Here is a 9,962-nt window from a genome sequence, read left to right as displayed (position 1 = left end):
CAGAAAATGTAGGAAAAACACACCAACATTGTGTATGGAGTAGTAAGCTTACGATGGATTATGTTCTGAATAGTCTACGGAGAAAGGAGAGGAGGCCCCTGTTGAGAGCACCTCAGACTCTCTGATTAAACTTTTAAACTTGAAATTACCAAGGCGACAGCTGATTAGCAGAGTGATTAGCAGAGTGATGCAATGGTGCGGAAGGCTCGGGTTTTAGCTCGTGCGACATCCGATGCACCAATGGTAATTAAAAGCACCGACAAACAACTGATTAAACTTTTAAACTTGAAATTACCATTGGATTAGGCGTCTTTCCAAATCTGTGTGCAGTTGAATGATGGTTGTCAATGGAGGAAGTATGGACAGAAAATAACTAAAGGCAATCCTTGCCCATGGGCTTATTATTGTTGCACGGAGTTCGTCCTGATCACTCTACTCCAATCCCTTCACATCTTTGATCGATCCATCTTAGATTGTTCCATGTCTCTAATCATCTCAATTGCTCAATCTCCGATCGTTTGTGCGTACGAGAGAGAGAGAGAGAGTGTGTGTGGGAGAGAGAGAGAGAGGGTGTGTACATGTGTGTGTGTGTGTGAGAGAGAGAGAGAGAGAGAGAGAGAGAGAGCTTCAACATTTGAGAGAGAGAGTGTGCGCATGAGAGAGAGAGAGGGAGAGGATCATGTGAACGTGTGTGTGTGTGTATGTGAGAGAGAGAGAGAGAGAGAGAGAGAGAGAGAGAGGGAGAGGATCATGTGCACGTGCGTGTGTGTGTGTGAGAGAGAGAGAGAGAGAGAGAGAGAGAGATGGGGCATGCCTAGATGGGGGGGGGAGAGAGAGAGATGGGGACAAGCCTAGGAATGAGAGAGAGTGAAAGAGGGAGAGAGATGGCTATAGAGAGGGAATTGGTTCTTTTTTAGAACCTTGGTCGTCGTAGCAACGCGTGGGTCCAATACTAGTTTATCATTATTGAGAATCAAAGGAAGATTTATGAAATGGTATATTTTTCCTTTCTCCTGGATGGATGTTAATAAAAAAGTAAAGCGGGCCCCAGATTAAAGCAAACCTACCATGGTAGCATATTAATTAATTAATCGAGCTCTAACGAGCTCGATTAATTAATTAAAGTTCTAAGGTTGAAAAAAATATTGGTTCTAATGTCCTCTCTCTCTCTCTCTCTCTCGACATCGCTATTATCGTCCACCCAGCCGAATAGGGCGTTCTCTCTCTCTCTCTCTCTCTACGTCCACACACTCTCTCTCTTGCTCGCGTGGGGGGTTTTCCCCCAGCTTTTATACGAGGCGCAACTCCTTTTTAAACTCTTAAGAGTCGATGCTCCAAACACTCTAGAGAATACTTGATTTAAAAAATAATAATTAAACCTAAAGTCTAATATGTGAGGTTCCTCTTTCGTTTCTATTCAACCTACTCCTAAGGTATTAATACTACAACTAGTTAGTTAATTAATGGGCAAACAAAATTTTGGTACATATTCCAGCTCATTTTTGTTGCTTCATTTTGCCAATCCCTTTATCGCTTCATATTTTCCTTATCCAATCAAAGTCACTCACCAACAGCTATCGCGCTGTCCCGTGCCACATATTCTTCGCTTCTCGCTCAGCCGTTCTATCCAACTTCCGCCTCAAGAGCATCGCCCCGCCTCGAGGTAGACCACAGCAGCCATGGCCTCATCCACCAGCCTCTTCTTCGGCTCCACATCCATCGTGTCTCCTAACTCCTTGGCCACCACGGATCAGCTCAGGGCTGGCCCCAGCTCCTGCAGCGCCAGCAGGAGCGTGAGTGCAGTGGTCAAGCCTGGAACCGGCGAGGAGGCCAAGGGCAGCCGCAGGGAGGCTCTGAAGCTTGCCGCCGCTCTGGTGCTGGGCGGGGGCCTGGCCCTCGCCAACGCCGACAAAGCCAATGCTTCCCTTGTGGATGATCTCCTCGCCAAGTCCGCCGCTAACAAGGTACGATTTACAGGCGACGATCACACCGCCTATTGAATTTCCACATTGAATTAGGTGTTACCGTAAATCCGTGCGCGTTCTGCAGGAGCTCAACGACAAGAAACGCCTTGCCACCAGTTACGCCAACACAGCCCGCGCTTACACTGTTACCTTCGGCACCTGCAAATTCCCGGAGAACTTCACCGGATGCCAAGATCTTGCGAAGAGGAAGGTAATGGCTTGTGTCTCTCATCCATCGGCGGAGTTCGGTTTCAATTCGTTTAACTTCTGGTCTGGTCTTCGCAGAACGTGCCCTTCCTTTCCGAAGATCTGAAGCTGGAGTGCGAAGGCAAGGACAAATTCAAGTGCGGCTCCAATGTCTTCTGGAAGTGGTAGTAGAGTGAGTCCTCAGGAGCTCGGAACATGGGGTTTGCTGTTGTTGTTGTGAATCGTGATTGATTATCAAATCAAATTAAGCTTTTGACTTTGTAATGGTCTAAAACACTATCGTCAACTCAGGTTAGAGTAAAACCAGTTGTGATGCATCGCTTTATGATGATGTAATGAAGTGTGGATTTTTAATACCCTCTCCCCTCTCAATGTCCTAGTCGAAGGTAAAAACTTTATAGTTGGAAGGGAAATCATTTGAGAGACCATTCATGATGGATCCATCAACACGACATCTCTAGGAGTATGTGGGCCTCGCTAGAGAGTGAGGAGTAAGGGGAGTGCAAGCATATGAGGATGGGGCATAACTGGTTTCAAAAAACAAAAATAACTCACAAAAGTTCTTGGTTTTTTTTTCAAGTCAGAATAAACGATAATATAAATTTTTTATAGCGTTGGTTTTATCTTTGACTAATGATGCTTATATCGATGGTTATGTTTAATAATATATTAAATGGGAAAAGTTTAAGTCCATGTTCCTACTTAAAGGGACTCATAACATTTCTCTTAATCTCTTTCTATTTTTAACCGAGTGAGTGTGCAAACAATCCTTTATCTTCAAAGGAAGAATCTAAATAAGGGAGCATGGCATGGCTTGAGTAGAGTATGCAATATCCTTATATACATTGAAAGTATTCTATTACAACACGTTATCAAATTTCCATATAGCACATGAATAATATGGTAAGTTTGACGAGTCTTTACTTGAAAGAATATAGAATTTCAATGAGGATAGTTGATTGAGCCCACTCTCACTCCCTCTCCCTATTGGTTCCCCTCTCTCCCTCTCTAGATAGAATGTAGAGTATATTTGAGTTTAACCCGATGAGGCCATACAATTGAAAAATTAGAGGTGAGCCACAAGGCATGTAACACTTGTAAACTACAACAAAAAAAATTGGTTGATAAAAGAGTAGAGGAGAGTCATAAAGCATGCAATACCTGTAAACTACAACAAGAAAAATTGGTTAATGAAATAGAGCGCTTTATGCAAGAGGATATGGAGCCACATGCACGAGAAGATTTTATAGAAGACAAGATTGAAGAAATGTTTGACAATTATACATGCGATGTCCAAGAAAGCACATCTTCAAACTCTTGGATCAGCATCATTATATGATAGAGATTCATAAACATCAAAGTTACATGCTTGCCTGGCATTTCAATTTGCAATAGGCATATGCAAGTGTTGCATAATCATTTAAATAATCTCTATATCCTCCTCTAATTTCTTTTAATCGCCTCCTCTTCAAATTCCTTTTAATCGCCTCCTCTCCCAATTCCTTTTAATCGCCTCCTCTTCAAAAGTTTTCTACCTAGCATGACATTGTATGTCATAATTATGTAAGATCATTGAAATATAAAATATTACCCTAGAGAAGCTCTATGCTCGAATCATGAAATAATCCAAACAAAATTCGAAGTCCCATTGGTATATTGGCATAGACTATAAGTATATATGTACATGTCTAAATAATTGTGTCCGCTTTCGTAGGGATACTGGTGGTGAGCTCTCCATATGTCCAAAATGTGGATCTTTGTGCAGCATAGACCAGATTTACAAGGTGGAACCATTCCCTGTAAAATTTAAAAACATTTTTCAATCATCCCAACAATCCAACACATGTTCAAGTGCAAGTCCATAGCAAAGTTGATGACTTGGCATGCTAAAAATTGATCCATGGATAACTCCTTGTGCATTCCTACTATGATTATGATGCACAAAAAAACATTGTGGAGTCATGGCTTGAATTTAAGGAAGATCCTTGTTAATAGATATGTCTCAGCTTGACAATGGATGGTGTTCCAAAACTTGGAGCATATGGCTGGTGGTATTGGTAAAATACAATATCCCGTCATGACCATAAAAAAGAGACATCTCTTGCTTAGTTTGTTATTCTTTTGTGGAAACTACAAAGTTAGAAACATGGACATGTACACATGGCACTCTTAGTAGAACAGCTCCAAACCGTATGGGTAGGCATTCCTATCTGTGACATGTCTAAATATCCTCAAAATAAATCAACAAACAGAAAGGGGATATTGATGTGGACTATTAGTAACATAGTGGATGCCATACATGTCCTATTTGTAGACCTTGATTAGATGTGCGTCATTCTCCAAATCTCAAAAAGATGATATATTAGGGACATAAGATATCTTTCGCTACATCATCCACTATGGGATGGGAATCTCTACCACCTCTTTGAATGAAGGCAAGTGATGGGTTGGAATCATGGAAAGCTAACCATAATTAAGAAGGAAGGCAAGTGATTGGTTTGAATCATGGAGAGCTAATGATAATTTAGAACATATAGATGGAATGAAGTGGCTCTCCCTTTTCACACCTCCCTTACTAGAAGAATTCATTAATCGATTATCTCTTGGATTCCATGCATGTATTCAAAAATGTTGGAAGCATCACTTGGGAACATTTAATAATCATAGATTGCCATGAAGGGATCCATGGCTATGATAACAATGCAATGAAGGAAGTATTAATGTAGTGAAGGGACTCTACGGAGGGTAGAACTCAATGGTGGTTGGAGTCCGCATCTAGATTTAAATGGCTAGAGTCCACACAGGTTTCTCCTCAATCCCTGGAGTAGACTGAAGTTCATGAAGAAAGCCATGAAAGCTTGTACAAGAAGTTAATAGCTCTAAGAAAGTTCAAGTGTATAATGTGTCAAACATTATCAAAAAGATTCTCTCATGCAAGGAGGTATGCTCATTTTGGTGAACAACTCCAACCATTGAGTTCTACCCTCCCTAGATTTCCTTGAATGCATTGGTATCAGATCCATGGATTTCCTTTATTGCATTGGTATCATAGCCATGGATCCCTTCATTGCATTAGTGTCAAAGCCATGGATCCCTTCATTACGTTGATATTAAAGCTCTTGGCTTAGATCTTGCTGTTTTGATTAGGGAGTAATAAGTACTTAATCCATTTTCAGATTAGTACTTTTACACAATTTTTAGATTTTCTTTGAGTGGATTAGCAATGGGATTAATGCTTACTTATTTTTGAGTTTATGTTAATCACCACTTTTTGAAACCCTAGTCTACACAGTTTCTTAATAATCTTATTGATTAGTGTTTCTCAACTTTTTTATTTTCTTGAAAATTTTCTTAAAATCTTTCAAGATTACAGGTTCTTTCACTAAACCTACTAGATCTCTCTTTATCCCACCTTGGATCCATAGGATTCTCAGCACTTTAGAAAGAGATTTGAGGTTTTATGTAGATTTTGGTGATATTTCATCGAGAAAATGATGCAGATTTTAGAACTACTGTAGAAATTATTCAAAGCTTGCTGTGCAGTATCGCTATCTGTTAGATTGATTGGTGTAAAATTTTCAAAGTTTGCAAAATCAATGAAATTACCTCCACAAAAGTGTGTTTGGAAAGGTAGTATGCTATGGTGGGATAGCTTATTAATCAAGAAAGTGTGCAAAGATTGAAGTTCTTGTGCAAATCAACCACATCAAGGGATTGGAGTGCAAGATTGATGTAAGTGCTTAACATTTTAACTTATTTTGTAATTCTTATTGATTTCTTGCAAGAAACATGCACAAAGGGTGAAACAATTGGATAGTAATAGTTTATGCTGACACTTAATAAGTTTGAGGCTTAATTAAAGTGATTAAGGATAAATCTTATTTTGCAATTCTTGTTGATTTCTTGTAAAAGTTTGTAAAGAAAGATTGCACAAAGGGTGAAACAATTGGACAAGAATAGTTTATGCTGAGACTTAATAAGTTTGAGGCTTAATCAAAGTGATTAAGGATAAATCTTATAAAATCTTACTGATTAAGGATAATTTGGGTAGTTTCTTATAAAGAAAAATCAATAACAACAGACTAAGTTGAAAAGTTGCAAAAGATTGAAGAGATAGAAATATAAAAATAATTTAGAAAACTTTCAACAATTTTAGTGTACACATGAGGATGAGGCACATAGGTTTGGGCATGGGCTAGTGTAGATATATTTTAGGGAAAGTGGCTATATAAGTCACACTTCACCACCACTTGTGTCACCCAAGTGGAGCTTTTCTCAAGCTAGGTGGGGAGCAATGAGAGAAGGAGCTATGGAGAGCTCAACTTCTACTTAATGCCTTTGTGTGTGCTCAAGTAGAGAGCAAGAAGAAGAAGCAAGCAAGCAAGCAAAGGGAGCATCAACTACATGCACACACACACAACCAAGCAAGCAAGCATGCATATACACAAGCTCACACCATAGCCACAAGAGAGTGAGAGAGAAAGAGAGATAAAAATTCAATTGTGATAATGGGATTGTCCCTTTTCATATTTCATAAGTTACTCATATATATGAGCTCTCTTTTTACAATGGCTAGCGTGGCCGTCCATTTACATATAAGGACCCAAAATTGATTCTTCTAGCTCTATGTACACCTAGACTTATGCTCATGGCCAACATTACACAAGTCTTGAGCTCGGTCATCCCATATATCTTTTACATAAAGCGCTTAGATTGGTTTTCATAACATCGAGTTACATGAAGCGTAACCATGTTTTAAAATCATGTTAACCAATGTGATTAACATACTCCCCTCCCTTATTTAGGTTCATCCTCGAGCTAGCATGAAGAATCAGCGATAGTAGAGGGAGTATGTGCTGAAAAAATCATTCCCGTGTGACTTGGGGTGCTGGGGGGATGGATGAAAGGCATTGGAGTTCGTCCAGAACACCATCTCCATCATGTCTTCAAAGATTTGGTGATGCCAGGTGAGCATCCACTGGATGCGTTCATAGTAGCCAAAGAGTTGCTTCAGGGTGGGTCCTTTGTTGAGGTCAAAGTCGAGGCCTTGATTTCCTTCATGATACTAGTGACACTGGGGGAACTCTGCCAAAAGGGTGATGATGAGGTTGAAGAAATGTATGGTGGCAACAATGGCACCTGATCATATTTGCCAATGAAAGCATGCATATGAGTGAGGAGCTTTCCTCTGTGCATGGGCTCCAGGACATAGGAGGGGGAAACCATGGAAAGTTGAATTGGAGCTTAGGGTTCTCCTTTTGTTTTGTGCGAAACAGGTCCCAGGACCAACGACGTCACATGGGAAAGTAAGACGGATTGATGCAGAGGTTATGGGATACTAAGTAGTACTCATCCCAAATATGTGGCTTGAGTAAGAATGGTCACCACCAAACCTGTTGCTCACCCATAAGATCGAATGTGAAGGATTGAGCATCGGAGTGGGGCTTAATATATCCTTTGCACGCATGGTCTATGCTAATTTGGTGCTTCCAAGGGTCGTGCTTGGCATTGAGGTAGAGTTGGAGGACATGGATGTCCATGTAGTCTGTGATCTTGTTGAGTGGTACCTGTTGGAGTTGTAGGCCAAGCGGTCTACCTGGTGTACAAGACTAGCGTGGCTTTTGGGTCTATCTTTCAAGGGAGGTTTCATCGTGTTGGGACCTCTGCCAAGCTCTTGGGTTTCTTTGGTTGGTTGTAAGTTAGGCATAGAGGAACTTCCCATAGCATGTACTACTTGAGGTTTATCCTCCAATCAAGCGTGACATTCATTAACCGATCCTTGAGCGACTTTTAGCTTTCCCTTCTCCTCGATTGGGTTTGGATATTTGGCTAGCTTTCAGGGTAGCCGATTGGGGTCTATTTGCTCTTTTGCTTGAGGGGCGGATGGTAGTATCTTTTCTTCATTAAATAAGAAAGATGACACTTTGGTGGTTGTCCCCTCATCAATAATCCATTTTTTAAACCACATGGCTATCCCCTTTATCAATCTTTGTGGCCTTTTTCTTTCAAGAGTGCCTAGTTGCATGTGCTTGTTCAGGAACCTCCTTAGAAGATAAGATACTTGCACGTCCTGAGATTTCCTTCTTTTGCGAAGTAGACGCTTCGGTGGTAGCGTGAGCTGTAGCTCTCCTTATACTTTGCATTCAAGTAACTGCATTCATCAATGGTACCATATGTGAATGAAGCCATCTCATACACTCAGCAAGTTAATGTTGGTATTAGGTTTAGCTTCATTTCCCTTCCCCATTGTACCCATTCTCAATGGATAAACCTTGTACATATGGTCTATTCCACAGCCTGTGCATAAAGGTATTAAGGTGGGAGTACTTACAGGATTTCTAGCCATCCATTTTTTGATCAGACATTCAGCTATTTGTTGAGGTCTAGCACAGTGATAGCATTGCCTATATGGTCGTTTAGCCATGATGTTTAAGTCTTATCCTTACGGTGTCACCCGCGGGCTGCCATGTACAAAGGTTACATGTGCTCACCCTCCAATGTAGTTCCTTGGGATTTGTTGGGGTGGGCTGCCTGACTCAGTGGGTTCAAAGTTGGTATTGTTAATGGTTTCTCCCTCCTCACCTTCTTCAAAGATCTCTGTCAGGGTCAACTAGTGAACAAGGGTCACTCAAGGTAATGGTGGTTGTAGTAGAAGAACTGAGGGTGGTAAGGGTACTTAAGGTACCCTAAGGATTCCTCAGCCAGGCCACTTCATGGCCAACAAGTTGAGGTGCATTGTGTTGTGCTAGGGCTAGCAAGGCCAGCGTTATCTTGGTTTGGGTGTTGCAAGGTCTGGGGTAGAGCCCTTTCTTAAGCAGCTCTCTGGTGGTAGTAGTTGGAGGTCTGGCATGATTTCCCCACCTTTGGCAATAAGCACAATAGAGAATGGGTTGAGGTCTTGAATGTGGACACTTCATACTAGTTTGGTTTGCTCGACAAATCGACCACCATACTAGTTCTCTCTTGGGGTAAAGATTGTGTTGCCCAACTTGGCCACGGCCTTGGCCTACTCTCCATTGTTCGCAGTCATTTGCTACAAGTGGAGTAGCTAGCCGCTGCTCCACTTGTTGTTCTAAATAGGACTCTTTTCCTTTTCCTTCTGATTTTGAGCTTGTAATTTTAAAGGAAACTTCAAAAATTCCCTCATGTAGACAAGGGTGCTATTAAGATCTCAGGTCCTTACAGGATTTTGTACACATTCTGGAAATTGGCCAAGCAAATAAGTCTCTTCTCATCTTCCACAAGGTCCATTGCTATGAAGAAATTAATTTCTAATGTTATATTTGTTTCCCCTACATCTTCGAGCATATAAATAAAAGGTAATTCATTGGCATCCATGTGACGTTATCAATTGATTTTGTAGAAGTTGCTGAATCTTCATCATCATTATCGTGATATTTATCAACATTATTTTTGGTGTCATTGTGAATTTCTTCATTGTGATCATAAGTGTGATCTCTAATTTATAAATCTTAGGTTTCATGATCTAATAATTGGTGGGCAAGGTATGCTCTTTTTCTTCCCTTGGAGATTTTGTTAAAATAGTTTCCTCCTCTAGGTTTTTATCTTCAAAAATCTATTTGCCTACGAGGAGCAACTTGAATTACGTGCCACCATTTTAAATTTAAAAAGTTTGGTTGAAATTTACATGTTGCAAGTAATATAATACATTGTTTTTGTTATTTTCTCACTAAGTATATGTTATAAAAGATAAAGTAATAGCAAGTAAGCTTTAGAGAAAATAATACTTGCTCACATTGTTGTGGTAGCACAAATATATCTTAAAGAGAA

General features: G+C 40.4%; 1 protein-coding gene across 1 annotated transcript; it reads left to right on the top strand.

Moving 5' to 3' along the window:
- Nucleotides 1–1,523: 1,523 nt before the first annotated feature.
- LOC147606312 (photosystem I reaction center subunit N, chloroplastic-like) lies at nt 1,524–2,525 on the top strand. The gene is made up of 3 exons (XM_086791781.1): nt 1,524–1,964; nt 2,050–2,175; nt 2,250–2,525. Exons 1-3 carry the CDS (start codon nt 1,680–1,682, stop codon nt 2,337–2,339), a joined length of 501 nt encoding a protein of 166 aa, XP_086647907.1. The 5' UTR covers nt 1,524–1,679; the 3' UTR covers nt 2,340–2,525.
- Nucleotides 2,526–9,962: the final 7,437 nt, after the last annotated feature.

This window comes from Cibotium barometz, chromosome 57 (genome assembly GCF_041138505.1).
Source record: "Cibotium barometz isolate CiBa-2024 chromosome 57, ASM4113850v1, whole genome shotgun sequence".
NCBI lineage: Eukaryota > Viridiplantae > Streptophyta > Polypodiopsida > Cyatheales > Cibotiaceae > Cibotium > Cibotium barometz.
This window is presented reverse-complemented; position numbering and strand designations above follow the sequence as displayed.

Excerpts from the sequence above, each read along its gene's own strand:
- LOC147606312 (XM_086791781.1), top strand. The coding sequence starts at position 1,680 with ATGGCCTCATCCACCAGCCTCTTCTTCGGCTCCACATCCATCGTGTCT. Across the intron at positions 1,965-2,049 it reads CCAAGTCCGCCGCTAACAAG|GAGCTCAACGACAAGAAACG; the intron begins GTACGATTTACA and ends CGCGTTCTGCAG. Across the intron at positions 2,176-2,249 it reads AAGATCTTGCGAAGAGGAAG|AACGTGCCCTTCCTTTCCGA; the intron begins GTAATGGCTTGT and ends TGGTCTTCGCAG.